The sequence below is a fragment of the Gadus chalcogrammus genome, chromosome 4 (assembly GCF_026213295.1).
Source record: "Gadus chalcogrammus isolate NIFS_2021 chromosome 4, NIFS_Gcha_1.0, whole genome shotgun sequence".
Lineage (NCBI taxonomy): Eukaryota > Metazoa > Chordata > Actinopteri > Gadiformes > Gadidae > Gadus > Gadus chalcogrammus.
The window spans coordinates 28,441,771-28,461,680 of record NC_079415.1 but is presented as its reverse complement, the minus strand read 5'-3'; the positions used below and the strand labels follow the sequence as shown (position 1 = coordinate 28,461,680).

The 19,910-nt window shown below is 45.9% G+C and overlaps 1 protein-coding gene across 1 annotated transcript in view; it reads right to left on the bottom strand.

Moving 5' to 3' along the window:
• Positions 1–19,910, bottom strand: part of LOC130380293 (bone morphogenetic protein receptor type-2-like) — a 104,106-nt gene that overhangs the window by 30,293 nt on the left and 53,903 nt on the right. The window contains 1 exon segment of the mRNA XM_056587455.1: positions 704–889. Within this exon segment, the coding sequence (XP_056443430.1) occupies positions 704–889 (186 nt within the window).

Below are 19,910 nucleotides of genomic sequence, written 5' to 3'. Positions count from 1 at the left end.
ATGATGATGATGGTAGTGATAGTGATGTTAATGATGATGATGGTAGTGATAGTGATGTTAATGATGATGGTGGTAGTGATAGTGATACTGGTGTTAATGATGATGGTGGTAGTGATAGTGATCGTGGTGTTAATGATGATGATGGTAGTGATAGTGATGTTAATGATGATGGTGGTAGTGATAGTGATACTGGTGTTAATGATGATGACGGTAGTGACAGTGATCGTGGTGTTAACGATGATGATGGTAGTGATAGTGGTGTTAACGATGATGGTGGTAGTGATAGTGGTGTTAACGATGATGGTGGTAGTGATAGTGATGTTAATGATGATGGTGGTAGTGATAGTGGTGTTAATGATGATGGTGGTGGTGATAGTGGTGTTAACGATGATGATGGTAGTGATAGTGGTGTTAATGATGATGGTGGTAGTGATAGTGGTGTTAATGATGATGGTGGTAGTGATAGTGGTGTTAATGATGATGGTGGTAGTGATAGTGGTGTTAATGATGATGGTGGTAGTGATAGTGATACTGGTGTTAATGATGATGGTGGTAGTGATAGTGGTGTTAACGATGATGGTGGTAGTGATAGTGGTGTTAACGATGATGATGGTAGTGATAGTGGTGTTAACGATGATGGTGGTGGTGATAGTGGTGTTAACGATGATGATGGTAGTAGCGATAGTGATAGTATGACCGGTACCTTGCTTGACCGGGCGCACCTCCCCGGGCCGGCTCTTCTCCCACAGGCCGTAGCAGTGGCCGGCGTTGGCACATCGCACGGTGGTGTTCTCCGGGGAGACGCGGCCCTCCGACCCTGGCACGCGGTCCACGCCCCACTGCTGGGGCTGCTCTGTGTAGGCACACTCCCGCTCCTCGCCCTGCGCCGCTGGGGGGGAGAGGGGGGTCCGATTAATATCATGATGCTGGTATCTACCCCTATCCAACCCTACCTTTGGGGGCGGCGGGCACAAGGCTCTCGAATACATTATAGTTGAGCCAGGGAGTCGGAGTCAGGGAAGAGAGAGAGAGAGAGAGAGAGAGAGAGTCAAAATGGCTTATGTGGAAAAAAAAACATACACTGTTGAGTGAACAAAACATGTGCTGCTTTAGACGCATTTTGAGGGCTAAAGAAATTCCTTCGGTACGTCTTCGAGGACACCGGCAAAGAATCCAAAGTTGAATACTTTCCACCGAGTCGGGATAACTCAACGTCGTGCTGTGTAAGGACGGCTCTGAAGTGACAACACAGGCACTCATGCAGTCTGAATAGAGCTAGTCAGTTGGATGAACCTCCCGCAGAAGTCACTCATATCCCACCCAAGGCAAGCCCACACACACCGACACACACCGACACGCACACACACACACACGTCTCCATGTTTGCACAACAAGGATTGTAGACATGATAAATCCCAGCATGCACCTGGGTCCAGGGCAGCCAGACGCCCCGTTCACGCCCTTGCCCATGTGCGATCACAGATTGCTGTGCGCGTAATCTGTTAATTACTGTGTGAGCGCACGTGGTTGTGTGTGTGTGACAGACAAAACCAGAAAAAGTACGAAGGTAGGGCGAATTATGAAACATTACACATGTGTCATTGAGCACTGGAAAGCAAGTGGTGTGCATGTGATTTTAGGTTTAATTGCGGCGTAAACTTGATTTTGTGTGTAATTGCGATTTCGATAGGTGCGTTAGTGTGTTTTTGTTTGTGTGCAATGTGTGTGCACTGATATGAAATGCCGAGTATAGATATTCATACACACAACTGTAGGCAGAGATACCCAGAGCGAAACACAACACCACAATCTACCACAGGCGTGGATTTTGCATAATCCCCGCTGCAAGGGATTACCACATTATTTTTCATATTACATTTATTTCAAATTAAACCACCACTTTCACGCCAACCAATAGTCTGATACCGCTAGTTTCTGCGGATAAGTGCAACCCTAGTCTTTGCGTAGACGTAGCCACTCAGTGGGCATGGATAAATAAATGTGCCGCATCTCACCAGCAACGTCCCCCTCCCAACTAGGGCGAAATATTCAAATTGTGATTATTTTCGACCAATATTGCGATTACGATTCTATCGTATGACCAACACAACACTGTTGACACTGGAAGCAGTCAACGTATAAACTGCTCTTTACTTTAGGCCAGGCCTATATGTTGAGATGAATTGACGCACAAATTGATATAAGATCATCTTTACTTTAGCATTGTATTGTAAAAGAAAAAATAAATAGGAATCTCAAGTCAGTAACACATCAAAAAAAAGTAATAATTATAATTTATATATAAAAAAAATGCAATTTAATCACAGCCTTTCCGATTTCCAAATCGGTGTTATGACATCGCTGTGTCGGTTTGAATTCGATCAATAGTTCACCGTGGATAAACAAATGTGCCGCATCCCACCTGCTACACCCCCTCCACCCCCTCCCAACACCTCCAACCCTGCCCTGCACAGGCCGCGGCTTTGCCCAAGGTCGATCCACCGCGCTAGGGCAGAAGGTGCCTCCGTGTGTGGTGCCGGTGCGGACTCTCCCCGGGAACCGCGCCAACTCGGCTCCCAGACAGATAACAGGCAACCCCGGTCACACTGGCTCTACCGGGGGGCCTTGGAGCCCGGGTTCTATGGTCCTATCTCAGCTCCGAGAGACCCTCTCTGCACCAGGGCACGTTAATCAGAGAATTAGCATTGATATTAGCATGCTGATTAATGTTGTTGCTGTTCAAATGCACAAGGGGCCTTACGTGTAATATTGTAGATTAGCATAGATTAGGGTTTATTAGCATGTTTATATACACTTCATTTATAATTGTATGAGCATGAACGCTCAGATAGGCATAATATATAATATTATTAGAAGGAACGCTAAGATACATAGTATATATTAGCATGAGAGCTAAAATACAAAGTATATATGTTATAAGCATGAATGCTATCATACAATGTTTAATGGTAATTAACTATTTGACACAGTATATGCTATGTTATCAGCATGAAAGCTAATATCCAAATTATATATACTGTTATTATCATGAATGCAAATATAGCCTCCCTACACCACACTTTATAGCAGCAATTCTATGAGGAATAGTTATAAATAGGACGTTCCCTGTGACAACGCCACTTAAAAAACACGAGACTGTGGCTTCCGTGAGCCACACCTGGTTATATAATTCAGCACAGCAGCGGACATTTCCTCTCCTCTTGTTAAGTTTTACGTTTACAATATCCAGCTGGCACAGCCCATACACAGCACTCGCCGTTTCCATAGAGTACAGCCTTTAATACAGAGTAGGAGGAAGGGTCAGCCTAGTGTTAATAGCCCTGCACATGATGCCAACACATACACGCGCACACACACACACACACACACACAGACACACAGACCTCTCTTTTGGGATTTAGAGAGTCTACCTCTAGTATTATATTTTGCAGGTTTCAGCGTTTTAATGTTCTCTTCTCCTGAATACTGCCGGCTGTAATGTATTGATTCAACAATTGCTGACTTGCGTTCATGACTCAAAGGATATATCTGGCCTGGCCCGGTCCATCCTAACAGCACTTCTTAATAACTGAAACTTAAAACGACGTCCGACCTACACGGCACATCCTGCTGAAGATAAAAACTCAACGTCCGACTCTGGTCCCCGGAATTATGACACCAAAAACGACCCGGATGTCGGTCCAACAAACTAAAATGGCGAGATGTGTCGTTAGCTAGGGGAGCTATGCACGTGCGCTAGTATCTCATGGGTCAGGGCGTCTTTGTACTGATTACGCTCCAGTAGCAACAAAGCCTTGAGCGTTGGGTTGGGGGGGAAACGCAGCTCTGCGTGCCATGAGAGGCCTAAACATAGGGCTGATGGGAAGTGAAATTATCTGTGCCTGAAATGATCAAATACATTCGAAGACACCAACGAGAATTGCCTTTCTTGACAACAATAAAAGGACCGGAACTCGCACACCATGTAGCCGATGCAACAATACGTTTTTATTGCATAAAAGTGTAAAGTGCTACCCAAAGTGGTATGCAAAACGTTTTCAGTCCCATTCAGACCATCCTCAGTGCAAACATACAAAGGTAAAAGACTTCCTTATATAGACTACGCCTAGTTGGTGGCAGACATGTCAATCAAAAGGTCAGGTAGGTTGACGTGTTGACTAGACATTTTAAAAAGGCACCGCTCACCTATTTTCACTTTACTCGACAACATACATGGCCGAGCTCAAGCCTTAATTCAGGCACCACGCCTGAACTCCTCAGGCCTGTAAACAGCATGCAAACAAATCTCGAAGCATCCACACATGTAGGCGCACACACGGACAGCCGCACACTCACTCACTCTCACACACATGCTCACTCTCACACACACACACACACACACACACACACACACACACACACACACACACACACACACACACACACACACACACACACACACACACACACACACACACACACACACACACACGCGCAAAGTCGTTGAAGGTCATTTCAGCTACCATTAAAAGGAGCAAGTTGGGGGGTTAGACATCTTGGTCTAGGACGTCTACAGAAAGACCGTTCGGGACATTGTGGGATTGAACCCAGTACCCTTTCGACCGGTATTCGAACACCCTAAACCCGCTGGCATAAACCTTGTACGTGTATACAATGTGAACACAAGCTGGCCTCAATCCCATGGCCATTTTGACCAGGAGATGCATAAGACTGACTTTAGCTCCCGATCAGACAGACAGTGTTTTGCTGCCAGCAGAACGCGAGGCACACCACACTGCCTGTTTTCGTTGAAGCCCACAAGGTGAAGAAAAAGCAGCTTTCTGTGTCTTTCAGTTAATGTTACTAGGCAACCAGCTATTCACTGTTCTAAACCTAACTGCCATTCACACATCTACATATCTATAGATCTAGATATAAATTCATACAGCTGCGGGTATGCAGCAACAGTCAGCCCCAGTTTCTCTTCCATGTTGTAAACACTTGTCACCACCACAGAAGGCCTGCATCTCAATTCATCTGATTTGACAATAAAAGAGCACGCAAATGTTGTCTGGCATTCGTCTGCTCCCAGTTTAATTTCTTTAGGCGTCTGAAGGCGTCTGAAGGCGTCCAGGGCGATCCGCCAAAAATGTGAGGCACGTATAGCGGAACAATGCAAAGCGCACAGAATGTAACGCAAAAGCAGCGATGAACACGCTTCACTCGCACTGAAAACAAGAACAGAAAACCGCCTCCCAGCTGCGGGAACGAGCAATGTCTGATCCGGGCCTTGGCCAAATTTGAAAATAATTTGGTGCACACACACACTTGTCAGTAACCATCCAGAAATCTATATACCCGCTGTACAGAGTGCCGTGATGCAAGTGTAAATATTATATACAGCGAACCTTGGTCGTTTTTAGCGAAGGTATTAAAATAAAATGTGCTCATCGATTAATAAGTCAAAGTCAAAGACAAAGGAGAGAATGAAGAATAGAGGAAGAGAGCCAGGCGAGACCCAAATTCCCTTATTAAAAAACAAAAGCAGGAACAACTGCAGTCTCAAGATTACATAACACCAAACTAGAAAAGCAAACAATTTTTTGTAGCTCACGTACACACACACCACAGTACAGTATCTAATTCGCTAAAGAAAAGATCTGATTCGTTTTTTTCTCCATTGATTTATATTCTGTCCCATCTATTGCTGAGCGGGGCGCAATATATGGAATCATCAACCATATAAATTTGCTTTGCTGCTACAAAACATGAAAACCAGGCAATGCTTTATGGCCTGAGGCAGCATCCCTGGATCTCATGTTCTCTCTATTATAATGTACGTGACTGAGCCATGTTCTATTTATAAGACTAACTGTGACTCAGACATGTTCTATTTATTAGAATGACCGTGACTCAGACATGTTCTATTTATTAGAATGACAGTGACTCAGCCATGTCCTATTGTTATAATGAACGTGACTCAGACAAGTTCTATTTATTAGAATGACCGTAACTCAGACATGTTCTATTTATTAGAATGACCATGACTCAGCCATGTTCTATTTATTAGAATGACCGTGACTCAGCCATGTTCTATTTATTAGAATGACAGTGACTCAGACATGTTCTCTCTATTAGAATGAACGTGACTCAGACATTTTCTCTATTTATAAGAATGACAGTGGGCCAGACATTTTCTGGGAACTAAATTCTTAATTAAGTTTTATTCAATAGATACAATCATTTGTATGTGTATATGTCCATGTGTTAAAAAAATCTAAATCCTGTTACACCCTGGTGTAAAACAGCATGATGCTAATGATCACAATACGTAGCATTAGCATAGCTTCTTTGATTTGCATCTTGGGCTATGTGTGCAACTCACAATTCACTAAAAGTTACTTTCCCAAGGCAGGGCTGCACAGCAAATTCAATGCAACATAGTGCAGGTAAACACACACACACACACACGTGACAAACCCCAGTCAAACACAAACTCCAGTCGAAAACTACACAACACAAACACACACGCGTGACAAAACCCCAGTCTACCACAGACCCCGAAACAAAAGTACACACACACAATCTTCAGAGGCGTCCTCATTGGTTCCCCTCATAGCGTTCCTCTCTGGCGGCCCACAGCAGAACACTGGCACCGCTTCTGCTTGGCTGGCAGCGCGAAAGCTCGTCTCTGATTGGCCGGCGGCGACGGAGCTAGCAGCTTTGCTCGAGATTTTGGACTTTTGGTCACCGGGTATGTGTGCAGACAGGGCCGAGAGTGAGAGTGAGAGTGAGAGAGAGAGAGCTTAGTTTGAAGAAGAGAGGTGGAGGATGAGAACAGAATGAGAGGGGTAAAATTGGCTAGTAAAAAATATGTAGATTGAGTAGAGGGAGAGAACAGAGTAGTAAAGAAACGGCGATGAAAGATGTGAGGAGTCAGGGAGAGAGACCTACAGATTGAGAAGAGAGAATGGAGTTGTAAAGTATAAGAGATGGGAAGCATGAGAGACACATTGAGGAGGTTGGAGAGAGAGAGAGAGAGAGACTAGAGGGAGAGACTAGAGGAGAGAGACAGACAGAGATAGGAGACAGAGACTAGGGTAAGAGAGAGAGACTCGAGGAGAGAGAGACTAGAGAGAGTGAGAGAGAGAGAGAGAGAGAGAGAGAGAGAGACTAAAGTAGAGAGAGACTAAAGTAGAGAGAGAGACTAGGAGAGAGGGAGATGCGAGAGAGAGAGACTAGGAGAGAGAGACTAGGAAAGAGAGAGAGGGACCAAACAAGGGAGGAGAGGGGTACATAATGGAGGGGGACAGAGAGAGACCAGAGAGAGGGAGAGAGACCAGGGAAGAGAGAGAGAAAGACGAGAAGAGAGACGAGAGGGGTACATAATGGAGGGGGACAGAGAGAGAGAGACCAGAGAGAGGGAGAGAGACCAGGGAAGAGAGAGAGAAAGACGAGACGAGAGACGAGAGGGGTACATAATGGAGGGGGACAGAGAGAGGGACTAGAGGGAGGGAGAGAGACCAGGAAAGAGAAAGACAAGACAAGAGGGGTACATAATGGAGAGTGAGATATTCAAGGGTTTTCCTCTCCAGCGGACCACGGCCATGCCGAATGTTTACCCATGGCCCAGTTATTTTGTTCTAATCTCCCCTCAGCCCCGCCTCCGAGGAAGAAAACAATTCCAACTGGACTTCGATGCAAGTCCCATGCCTCCCTCTCTCGATCTCCCTCCTTCCCTCCACTCAGACAACCCCCCTCCCAGCAGCTCCCCCTGAACCACTGCAGAAAAACAAGTTTGCGCGCTCTCTCTCTCTCTCTCTCTCTCTCTCTCTCTCTCTCTCTCTCTCTCTCTCTCTCTCTCTCTCTCTCTCTCTCTCTCTCTCTCTCTCCATCTCTCTCTTCTCTCTCTCTCTCTCTCCTCTCTCTCTCTCTCTCTCTCTCTCTCTCTCTCTCTCTCTCTCTCTCTCTCTCTCATACACACACACACACGGGACTAGACAGTGAGACAGGCAAACGGACAGAGGACTGTTGGGTCTACAACAACTCTAGGAATGTGGGCCGCTTGTAGCTAATTGTTTTCCAGAACACAAAATTTGGCTGCAGCCCTTCTGTCTTCACTGGATGTATTCGAGCAGTACTAATTAGAGATGTTGTAAATACAATAGCAAACTGAGTGCCGCATATTTTGGTTTGTGTTTGTCTCCACATCCTCTTCATTCATTCATTTGAGTCGGTACATAATGATGTTTGTGTTTGTTTTCGTTTGATTATTTGCCTCCAGCAGCCGACCAGTCGAGTGGCGGTCGTGTTTGGTTGTATTTTAAAAATGTTGGCAATGTCCAGTGACAATATGGTAGCTATTGAGCCCTCCCCAGATAATGACAGTTGGTGAGAGAAGAGAGAGAGAATATGAGACAGAGAATATATATAAATATATGAGGAGAGAGAGAGAGAGAGAGAGAGAGAGAGAGAGAGAGAGAGAGAGAGAGAGAGAGAGAGAGAGAGAGAATAAAGAGGTTAGCAAGAAAGATAAGCATTGCACCAAAAGGCCATCTTTGGAGCCATCCATAGGGGTGCGCGTGTGTGTGTGAGAGAGGGTGTGGTTAATGTTGGGGTGCAGGCCCTGTTGCGGAGGTGGGAGTGACGGGATGCTTCATCTAGTGGAGTTATATGACAAAAAGGGGGGGCTTTATCTGTCCCATCTGTTGCCCCGGGATACCCACACCCACCCCCTCTTTAATACACACACACACACACTGCCCCAGAATGCAGCCCAACCAGCCCCACAAGCCACCCCAGCAGTCTGTGTCTGTGTCTGTCTGAGTCTTACAGTTATGCTAATCCTTCTGTTTTAAGCTAGCCAGACTCGCTAAGCTAAGCGAGTGCCACCCGGAGTGGGGCTCACTCATTTCCCCCCACCCCCAAACTTTGTAAAAATCCACGTCACAAAACAGCACTACTTTCCCGAACATGCCCTCGAAAAACCAAAACTACAATGACGACGGCCGACCAGCAACCGCATGTTCTTCGAGTGTTTCCTCCCAGGCTCATAAATCCAACTACCCTCAACAACTGAAAAAAAAAAAATGTATTCCACAACTTTCAGGAGCAAGTTTTTGCCTGCGTTCTCCGTCTTTTGTGTTCTTGAGAGAGCGAGAGCTTCCTGTTAATGACAGCCTGTCACTGGCAGTTATCCTCCAAAGGCTGCCCCTATTGTGTGCCTTAAACATCGGCTCGTTTTGGCTTTTTCCCCCCCGTCTTATAGACTGTGACCCTCGGCAACTGAAAGAAACCAGTGCGATGATTCACTTTAAACCTTGCCCTGACCATTGCTGGCAACAGAGAGAAAAAGGAGCGAAAACAAGAGAAAGACACCTCGTTCATCCGAATACATCAACACAAAGCAGAGTGTTTGGCTCAATACTAGATGAGCTTCTTCTCGTCCTCCTACACCTTGCCGACAAAGTCTTGAAATCTTTTCGTTAGCACCAACTATAAGCTCAATAGGCATCGCATCGATGAACACAAGAACATATCACAAGCTGAATGGCACCATTATCAGAGGCATAACTGTTTTCCACAATATTCCATTGCTTTAGCCATAACTATTCTGTTAAATATACGGTTGGAGCAAAGCCACCCACAGAATTTCTCCCATTAATTGAATGAAAAAAACCTTTGATTAACGCAACATTGTAGGCAATGGCTAAAAAACAGAAAGTCATTGGGGAACAAAAAAGGATCAGTAACCATTCTCCAATCAAGCACACTCCTCAGCCATTCACCACTGCACAATTCTCAATGAGTTCTTACTATCAATCGAAGGATGGAGTGGAAGACAGTTATTGAACAGACGCTTTTATCCGAAGCGCCTCACAGTGACATTAAGAAACCTAGAATGTCCTGAATGATCAGTTAGGGGTAAGAGCATCTTTCTTAAGGATGCCTACAGGCTAGGAGCCAGACAAGGGAATTTAACCCAGAACCTTTCTACTTGGAGTCAACCACCCTTAACACTAGACCAGGGGTGCCCAACCAGTCGATCGCGGTCTACCAGTAGATCGCCGACAGATCCCAAGTCGATCGCGAGGGGTGAAGAAAAAAAAAAAAAAAAAGTTTTTTTTTAATTTTTTTTTTTTAATAAAATTAAATTTGCGCGGGACATATACGTGCGGTAGCGCATGTGCTGTTAACAGCAGTTGAAAGCCGTCAACAGTAGTTACACACTCCTAAACGTTGGCATGGCTGAGGGGAAACAAGCTAAGACCTACCATTTTCACCCTGAGTGGGAGGAAGATTATTGTTTATCGTTGAGAAGGTGCCGTGCGCAGACGGAATGAAACCCCCACTGAAGTCCGTAGGTTCACGATACAACCCCCCCCCCGTCAACAATTGTTCTCTTCCCCCCCCCCCCCCCCCCCCCCGCTTGAAGGTAGGTTTGCTGGTAGATCTCGGGAGGTTGGCTACTTGAAAAGTAGATCTTGGGTCAAAAAAGGTTGGGCACCCCTGCACTAGACTGTCCTGCCCCCTGAACAAGTTACAAATGTCCTCATTGTTTGGGTTCCACCTAAGCCTCCCATCAGAGGCCCTAAACCTCGCCGCTAATCCAAATCTGGCTCCCCCAAAAGATGCAGGAACCAAGCTGAACTAGCATGTGATGTGTAAACGAAAAGCAAGAAAGAGAAGCCCTATAAAACACAGCTCTCCTGCAGCTAATTAGGTCTGGCAAGACTTTCCAACCCACACGACAGCCCACGGCCATACTAGCCTGCCATGCTCTGCTGAGCAAGGAGCAGACCCCAGAAGCATTGCCCAGCCAAGAGAGCATCCGTTTGAGACAGGGCCGGGATAAACAGTGGGGACCGCCATCCACGACCACCGCCACGTCTGTACTGTTTGATTAAAGCCTGGAGTGGGAAGCGCCTCACCACAACAAGGATGAGCAGAGTTTCCAGAGCGTACCATTCACCAGTACCGGTTATGGCTGTTTTTCGCACCTTTGGTTTGATCGTTCAGAGTTTGATAAGACGGGGGCGTAGGTGGTGTGGCTGCCAGACAGATTAAATGAGGAGGATGTGCGAGGACTTCAATGTGCTCGCGTTCATGAATGTAGAGTGTCCAACAACAACATGAGGGGGGGTAATCAAATCTATACGTTAGCATAGATGCTAGCAGACCCCCCTATCGCAACCTGTCGACCCCAGCTACCAATCGCAGCCAGCGGGTTAGTGTCGTGCGAGCGCCTGGCAGTTGGTGGACAGGGCTGGAGGTAACGAGCCGCAGGGTGTCCCAGGACGCCAGACATGCTAAACATGTAGCACTGAGGGGGAGGGAGGGGAAGAGGGGGTGAGGGGGAGGGGCTGAGATAACAGGACCCAAAAGAGTCAACAGATAAATAGACGGTGGTAGGAAGGCCCGCAGAGAGCAGTAATGTTACGGCTAGAGTGGAGTGGAGAAGGGAGAGACGAGAGAGAGGGACACGTAGAAACGGGAGATAGATGGACAGAAAAGGGAGAGGGGACAGAAATAGAATAGAAATGGGGATGAGAGCGAGGAGAAAAGAGAGGGAGAAAGGGGAAATGACAACAGAGCGAGGTTAATGGAAACAGTGGAAAGGAGAGAAATAGGAAAGAGCGATTAGAAGAATGGGAAAGGAGTGCATGGAGGAGAGAGAGAGAAAAAAGTAGTGCTAGTAAGCCTGCCAAATTCCCTCCCCCCCTCCCTCCATCTTATTAGTGCAACTGATTGCTGTCATCATCAGCACCATCACCAAAACAGGGACCTGAGGAACACTCATGGGCTCCTGCACTCCACTGGCCCAACGAGGACCCGCCTCCGCACTCTTCTCATAGGCCCGGCCAACCCGCCAGTCTGGCTGCCCAGCCAATGCATTCTGCCCTGTTATATCAAAAGTGTTTTTGTGGCCTTTCTCAAGCTGCACTTAGTGTCTCCTCTGCTACAGCTCACAGGTACCACAAGCAAAAATGAATATGGTGGATAGGATACTATTATTTCCCTCCATTGTATCAAGACGGAATGATGGATGGTATTTTAACTGACTTATGGGCTTGTTTATTGCCTGAACTATAGTGAAGAAATGCAATATGCAATACCATTGATTGTATGATTATTACTATGGAATTATGGGTGGTATTTAAATGGTGTTGACTTGTTTTAATTTTAGTTTTGTAACATGACACTTTTATACAGGCATGACAATGCATGTATTCCATTGAGCCACATGGAATAGACGATATGTTGCCATTGTCTGAATATGGCATTAGGGATGAGATTTAATCTGACACATGCTCTGGTTAATAGCAAAGCTTTAATCATCATAATGGGACTTATCACAGACATGACAATGACAATAAACAGTGTAGTTAGTTACTGTAAAACCGGTGGAAGTGGAAAATTCTCAGATTCTTTCAACAGGACAGAATCTCATACGACGCACTAATTGACCAAACAAGGCATGGGTTAATACGGACGTCATACACCACCGTCTGGCCGTGTCAATTATCGCCCGCGTCACCCTCACCGCAGGAATAATAATGGATGTTATAACTTAATAACAGATTGATTAGTTGGCCTGTCAGACCTGAATAGGGGAGTGTTTGTCAAATCTTTTCTCATTAGGAGCAGCGTACTAGCTGAGCGTGATAGGGGTTTCCATTGAAGACAGAGCCCAACAATTACCAACAGTTGAAAGGTTTGTGACTTTAATTGCAAAAACATGTCCGACCATAGAGGCCACCATTCAGCATTGAGTTGCATTGACGAATCACCCTTCAAAATGAGCACTTTATTACCTTTTATTATTAGTTGGTTAGCAATGGAATCCTATGGGTTTGAAATATGTTTTACCGTTAACCGGATATTTTCCTTTTCTTGAAACAGTCTACCTCTACCTTTAAAACACACACATTGGGATGAAGTCTCAGATACAGAGCGAACCATACCATTTACCCTCATATGGCAATGTAGTCTCCGCATCCTCGAGCAAGATGCGTAACTTAAGAAAATAATCACTGCAACACCGAATAATTGACACATTGCGGTTTAACACCCAGACTGTGTTATAGACACATTCCAGCAATGCCCTGTTCTATGGATTAACATAGGAACATACTGTTATATGGATATTGGATACCAGATAAAGAGCAAGCCAAAGGAGGGTATTATGAATGGGGAAAAACATGACACCGTGCCCCAGTTCCAAATTGGCTGATATTGAATGTGTACTTTATATTTATGCACATAAAAACAGCAGCTTAAACATTGTAAAAAGTAGACAAATGGATATACGTCAATCTTTCCCGGAACATGGCCCGTGTCATGTAAAGGTAACGGGGTGTTGTAGAGGCAACAGTTTGGAAGCTGGTGAAACTGATAGCGAACCTTGATGGAAAATAGGTATAAACCGGAATAGGCCTATATGTGGTGAATAGAGATGTTTTTTTTAACGACTGGATATAGACAAGAAGGGACCTTTTACACAGTTACGATTGTGATTGGGCATATGCACTCAAATTTCCACATCAATTCATGTTCAGTGTTGCTTGGACGGTTTCGGTGTCTATTTGCTCTCCTATAATCTTGACAGGATAAAATGGACATTTCACAACGATTCACAATGAGCAAACTAGCAGCACAAGCCAACTGGAGCCAGGCTCTCCTTCGAATCGGTGCCTTTGCTAGAACATTCCCCTCTGCAAAAGCCCTCACGACTATTCAAGGTGTTATTCTGTCTGATAATAACTCTCAAACATCCCAGAAATTGTGTACAGATAAGTATGTGTGTACGTGGATGGACAAACATGGCATTTAGAGTCAGAATTATCCAGTGCGTTTCCTGTCCAGGGAGTCAAATTGCCATTATCTTAATAAGCTTTAAAAAATATATATTATGTTCCCAGCCTTCTCTTCCAATGCATTTTTCAGAAGCTCCTCTCTGCCGCGTGTAAATATGTGTACATTGTGTGTGTGTGTGTGTGTGTGTGTGTGTGTGTGTGTGTGTGTGTGTGTGTGGCCCAGTTATTATCTTATCGCTCAATGTTTCACAAAAGCCTGGGCCGCAACCCAAAGTCTAGAAACAGAGGCACAACTTAGCTGCCAAGCACTGCGGTATGTTGCTAGTGTTTTTCCATGCCTTTGTACCACAGAAACACTCAAAGCACCCAAGATGCACCGGCTGCACTGATAAATAAGCTTTATCCAAACAGATTCGCTAAAGTGCACTTACAGAACCAGCAACACTGGTTCAAAAGGAGAAATTGACAGGCAGAGAGAGACAGAGAGACAGAGCGCACACACACACACACACACACACACACACACACACACACACACACACACACACACACACACCACACACACACACACACACACACACACACACACACACACACACCACACACACAAACTAAATGGGTCTAGTTGTCAGGTAGACTTTATTTTTGTAATTCGATCTAAATTATGCACGTTCATATTATTTTGACACACGGTAATGACCAATATATAGCACAATTATCAGCAGCAGGCTGCATACAAAAAATATCCATGAAAATGATACGTTTAAAAATGAATTATATATAAAAGATTATAATCAAACTCCAACCAAATGAAGACTTCTTCAACTAAACGCAATGTTTGGGCGACCACAGAATGCTAAAAAGACATTACATGGGGTCTATATGTATGTGTGTGACTGGAATGAAAGGATCAACAGATAACACTTACCAGCCACCGGACTGAGGAAAATCATCGCACAAATCCCAAATTTAGCGAGTGTGAGCATCGTTACGCAGCCCACAGACATGCCGCTGATCCAGCCTGGATCCTCTCCAAATTTACTTCACTCGTCCTCTTGTCTGGTCGTCACACTGTTTATATTTGTCCCCCTTCTCTTCTTCCAGACGGCTCAATCAAACCAACTTGTTATCTCAATCACGGCAAACGTTCAAAGTGGAGACAGACATGGTGGGCTCCGGATGGATGGATCGATTGATTAATATCTTTATTGGATACTTGGTATCACCGAAAATTTAAAATCTGACCAGATCCAGCATTTTACTCCAAATATCACTCATGTGCTGTCCCTCAAAATACAACATGAACCAATTATCACTCATATTCTGTCCCTCAAATCTAACATGCTCCAAATATCACTAATTTCCTGCAGTCCAAATCCAAAATAAAGCCGATATCGATCCTGTAGTCCTGATCAGACCCAGCATCAACCCGGGTAGCCGACTGGCTCGGCAGCGGCGTCAACGAGACAGCCCACAGTGTCCATACTAATAGCTAATGCTATCCTGGGAGCTACATGGACCCCGGACTGTCTGAGAAGTAGGAAAAAAAACTTAGAAGTAGAGAGACCTAGGTTTAATATTACCATAAAACAACACAGACGAGCGCTACTCGCTCCTCTAAAACACAATAACCTTTTCTGGGTTTCTCCCCGGCACAGAAAAAAACACTTCCCCGCCTTCCACGAGTGATTTTACACCCAACCCGTGGGGCTGAACTGCTCCTATATTTACGTCTGACTGTCTGGCTAGTCTGAAGCTAAATGCTACCGAGTCCCGCTAGCCTAGCCTCGACGCGCGAGCTCGTCCGCGGCGGCGCCGCGTCTCACTTCATCCGGCGCGTCCAAACCCGAAGCCGCCGGCCGTATCAATGATCCATACGGTCGATCGCCTCCGTGACGAGGAGCGGTTATTCCCGTTTTGGTTCGCGGCGAGTTACGGGAGCGGGGGTCGGACGTCTCTTCTCGCTGTTTTTTTCCCCCTGCGGCGATTGCATGTGTTTGGCATTGACCGTGCGCGGAGCTCTGTGCTCGGCAGACTGTAGACAGCAGGGCGGAGGAGCGGCTGGGAACGCCTCGTTTGCAGGCTTGTCTGGACCGCTCGTCTCCGGTATCGGGTTGCTTGTGGATTTGCTCTGGGGGGGTGGGGGGGTAGGGGGGTGGTGGGTGGAGAGCAGGCAGGGCACAGTCGGGAGAGATGAAGCGCCCCCGTTCCGCAGTCTGCTAGTATGGCGCCACGGTAATAACACTGTTTGTAATGAACTATGGTTGTTATGTTACTGCCTCTCCGTGGCCAACTTCTTCCGAGGGGTTGAAAACAAAGTGCATCCACTAGAGGTCAGTGTTGATCCACTTTTAAGGATGTGAGCGGATGAGTCAGGTTTCATCCGTAAATATGCAGGCGTTCTTCTGCAGCCCCGTTTTACTATCACAGTTAATTTTCAATAAAGACATACAATAAGACCTAATAAATAAAGGTCGTAATTTCAGCGCCCTCTAGAGTTAGTCATTTATACTTTTGACATTTACTACAATACTTACTACAACTGATGAAAATACACGGTTTTAAAACGTCAGTGGAACCCGAGCAACACGGCCACAGGGGTGAGGATGATGATGATGATGATCTTGATGTGATGATGATGAGATGATGATGATGATGATGATGATGACGACGACGCGATGATGATGATGATGTGATGATGATGATGATGATGATGATGATGATGATGATGATGACGGGGAGACAGCAACATGGCAACGTCCCACCGTAACGCGCGGACTATTTTGACACTTCCTCGGACTCTAGTCCCTGACGCGGCACATCCTTCGCTCTAGAGGGCTCGTAACTCATTGACACATTTTTTTCCGCTAGGTAGAAATAAACCGCGCAGCGGTGCTTATCATCCATGAAGAACGACGATGATTATTATTTTACAAAATCTTAAAGAAAACACTCGATCTTCTGGTGATTGTTCGCTTTCGTTTGATGAAAGGCTGCATTGCATCATGACTCGGGCTGCTCCGGAGGCGCGGAAGTTTACGCGGAGTCTCCACAACACCGGGGACGCGCCGCGGACGTTGAGGCAAAGCGTCTCCGTGGTGGTCGAACATCGACGCTGATGGTAAGTGCAAGTCACGTGCCCTTATGAAATGCATTGTGCTTTTGTGATTGCCATTTTTGCCACGGCACGCACGGACCACACAACACCACACACAGCACACACCACACACACACACACACACACCCACACCACACACCACACACAACACACACCACACAAACCACAACACACACACAAAACCCACCACAAAATGTATTTAACTATATTCATTGCGAACGCAGTGTTGTGATGTGGTGTCTCAACTTTCTCTAGAGAGGTTGCAGGTAACTAAATGGAAAAACGCATGGAGGCGGTCGACCCGCATGCACGCACGCACGCAAGCACACACACACACCACATAACACCGGCACGACAATGTCACGTCTGCAGCACTTTCAGGGTTTTTGGCAACCCAAACAACTGCAGGAAATATGCAGTGTTGTGGCAACAGTAGAGATAGTAATAGCAGACTATTAGACTATTATGGAATCTCTGCAAAATGCTAGGAACTTAAATGCAATTGTAAACAAAGTACATGTAAGGTTTTGGCTTGCTCTCATTGCATACGGTGGTGCGTGTGCCTCCGTGCCCTCAATACGAAAGGGGAGTCTACAGCTAATGGGGTGTCGACGGTCCATTAATCTCTCTCTCTCGCTCTCTCTCTCTCTCTCTCCTCGCTCCCTCGCTCCCAAGTCCCAAAGCACTCTCTCCTCTAATCTCTCTGCTCTCCTCACACTCCACTCACTCCTCACATCAATCACACACACACACACACCACCAACAACACAACACACCACACACACACAGACATCACCACACAAACACACACACAGCACACCACACACACACACACTTCTGCAAAGTAACGTTCCAGTGATTGTTAAAGAGAGGTCAATAAGGAACTGCAGTGAGGGTTTGGGGTTCGAATCTCAGAACCTTTCAGGTCAGCCGTGGATCCCGACACCTAGTGTCATTTAATTTCAATGGTAAGACAACCTATGGTGAAGTATCCTGTTGATCCCTGTGTTTAAAGGGCAGTAGTTTCTGTGGTGGGTCTACCTATGTCAAGGAAAAACTCCTCGGGCCCCGGCTAACCGTCCACTATGTGGTCGATTCTGGACGGGGTCACCATGCTAGCATCCACATTCCTCCCCGTTCCAGTGCCAGAAAGCTCAGCTTCTCTCTCTAATCTAAGTGAGTGCGGGTGTCTTCTCGTCGTAATTGCGATAGATTTGCTGTTATTTTTGCAAACACTGACTCGACCTGATTCGCAGGGTTTGTCCTGGGCTGGCCGACCGTAGCGTTGTCTGCGGGCGTGGCAGTTGGGCTAAAAATCACACCAAGCTAAATTAACATAAAACATAGCCCCCGAATGTTTCCATGGGTTTAGATTCTGCTTGCATTCGCATGCCCAATTATGTTACTGGATATCGGTGACAAGATATACTGAATTCTGAATTGAAGATTTCTGCTTGTTATGCTGGCCGTTATGCCCGTTATTGCGCACATTACACACCCCTCGCCATCGTCGCTGGTGAAGGGGTTCCCTCTTTCTCCGCTTTCTGTGGTATCCCCTCAAGGTTTCTTCCCTTGGAATAATAGGGCGTTTTTCCTTACCTCTTTTGGTAAGGGGTGTCACAATGGGGGAGCCATTTGACTTGACAGGACAAAAGATTCTCAATAAATTAATATATCAAGATAGGGTTCAGGATGTTATTCCTGTTATGGGGCACCATCTTTTGCCCTGGAGCTTACCAGCTTCTGCTAGCTGGAATACTCTTCCCACAAAATGCCCATCCTGCAGTGGTTATTACTCCATGCGAGTTATGTCTATGTTGTGCTCTTATCTGGCCCAGGCCTTTTAACTTCCACTGTGCGACCACAGGTCGCCGGTGGTGGCATTATGGATGTCGCGAATCGTGATCTCTGGTTCCTGTTTAGTAATGGATGAGAGGAGGTGGGTGGGTGTAGTTGACTATGTTTTACATATCGACCTCTTTCTTGGTCCCCCATCGTGCTCCCGCAGGGTGGGCTATGAATTATGAATGCACTGTCCTTGTTAGGCTATTGTGTTCAGCCTATAGTGTTATAGCTTATTGTGTTAGCTTTTAGTGCTAGGCTATTGGTAGCCAGAGTGCCAGCCTAAAGTGCCAAGGCTAGATGTGTTAGGGTTTATTATATTAGCCGAAAAGTGCTAAGCTAGAGTGTAGGCTTTAGGTCACAGCGCTAAAGTTTAAGCAGAGCGATTAAAGAGAGAGCTATTCCCCTCCCTTGACCATAACGGGACAGGAGAAGATAGAGACAGTACCAGCACGTGAGGACAGGGGCAGAGTAGGCTAGACAGCTTTCGAATGCACCGGGCTAAACAGAGCTAAACTGCTATTGAATTTGAATCTCTGTCTTGTCCAGCTGTGCATAAACTATTTGCTGTTGTACAAATAACACAATCCAGCGGGTCATTGTGAATACTACCCGTATTGATCGATACCCAATTGATAGATTTGTATGACCTACTTCAGTCAATTAGTGCACTCCCACGCCTTCTGCTAGCACTGAGGGCTGCACGACATGTTGTCTATGAAACTGTACCTGGCAGAAGCTGTAAGGCGTAATGCTCAGAATGTCTTCACAGTCTTTTTCAAATAGGTGTCCTTTGAACTATAGCATGCAAATATTTCGCGCATCTAAGATCGATCTCTTTTTTGTGAACCTGTTTGACATGAAGAGTAGTTGGCAGCTACCGTTGGACAGCAGGTCTCGTTCATGAATATGCATGAGGGAATGACAGAATCGGGCTAGAAATGCTCAACGCTAAGGGTCTCTCATCCACCATCAGAATGCCCCCGTGACTCAAACTAGCTGTCGTTTGCATCAAGCATATTGACGCACCTTCTTGAAGTGGTGGACTCAAAAAACACTAATGGGAAAATGAGCAACCCTTTGAAACTACCCAGAAAATGCAATGCGAAGGAATAGAAGAACTGCAATATCTC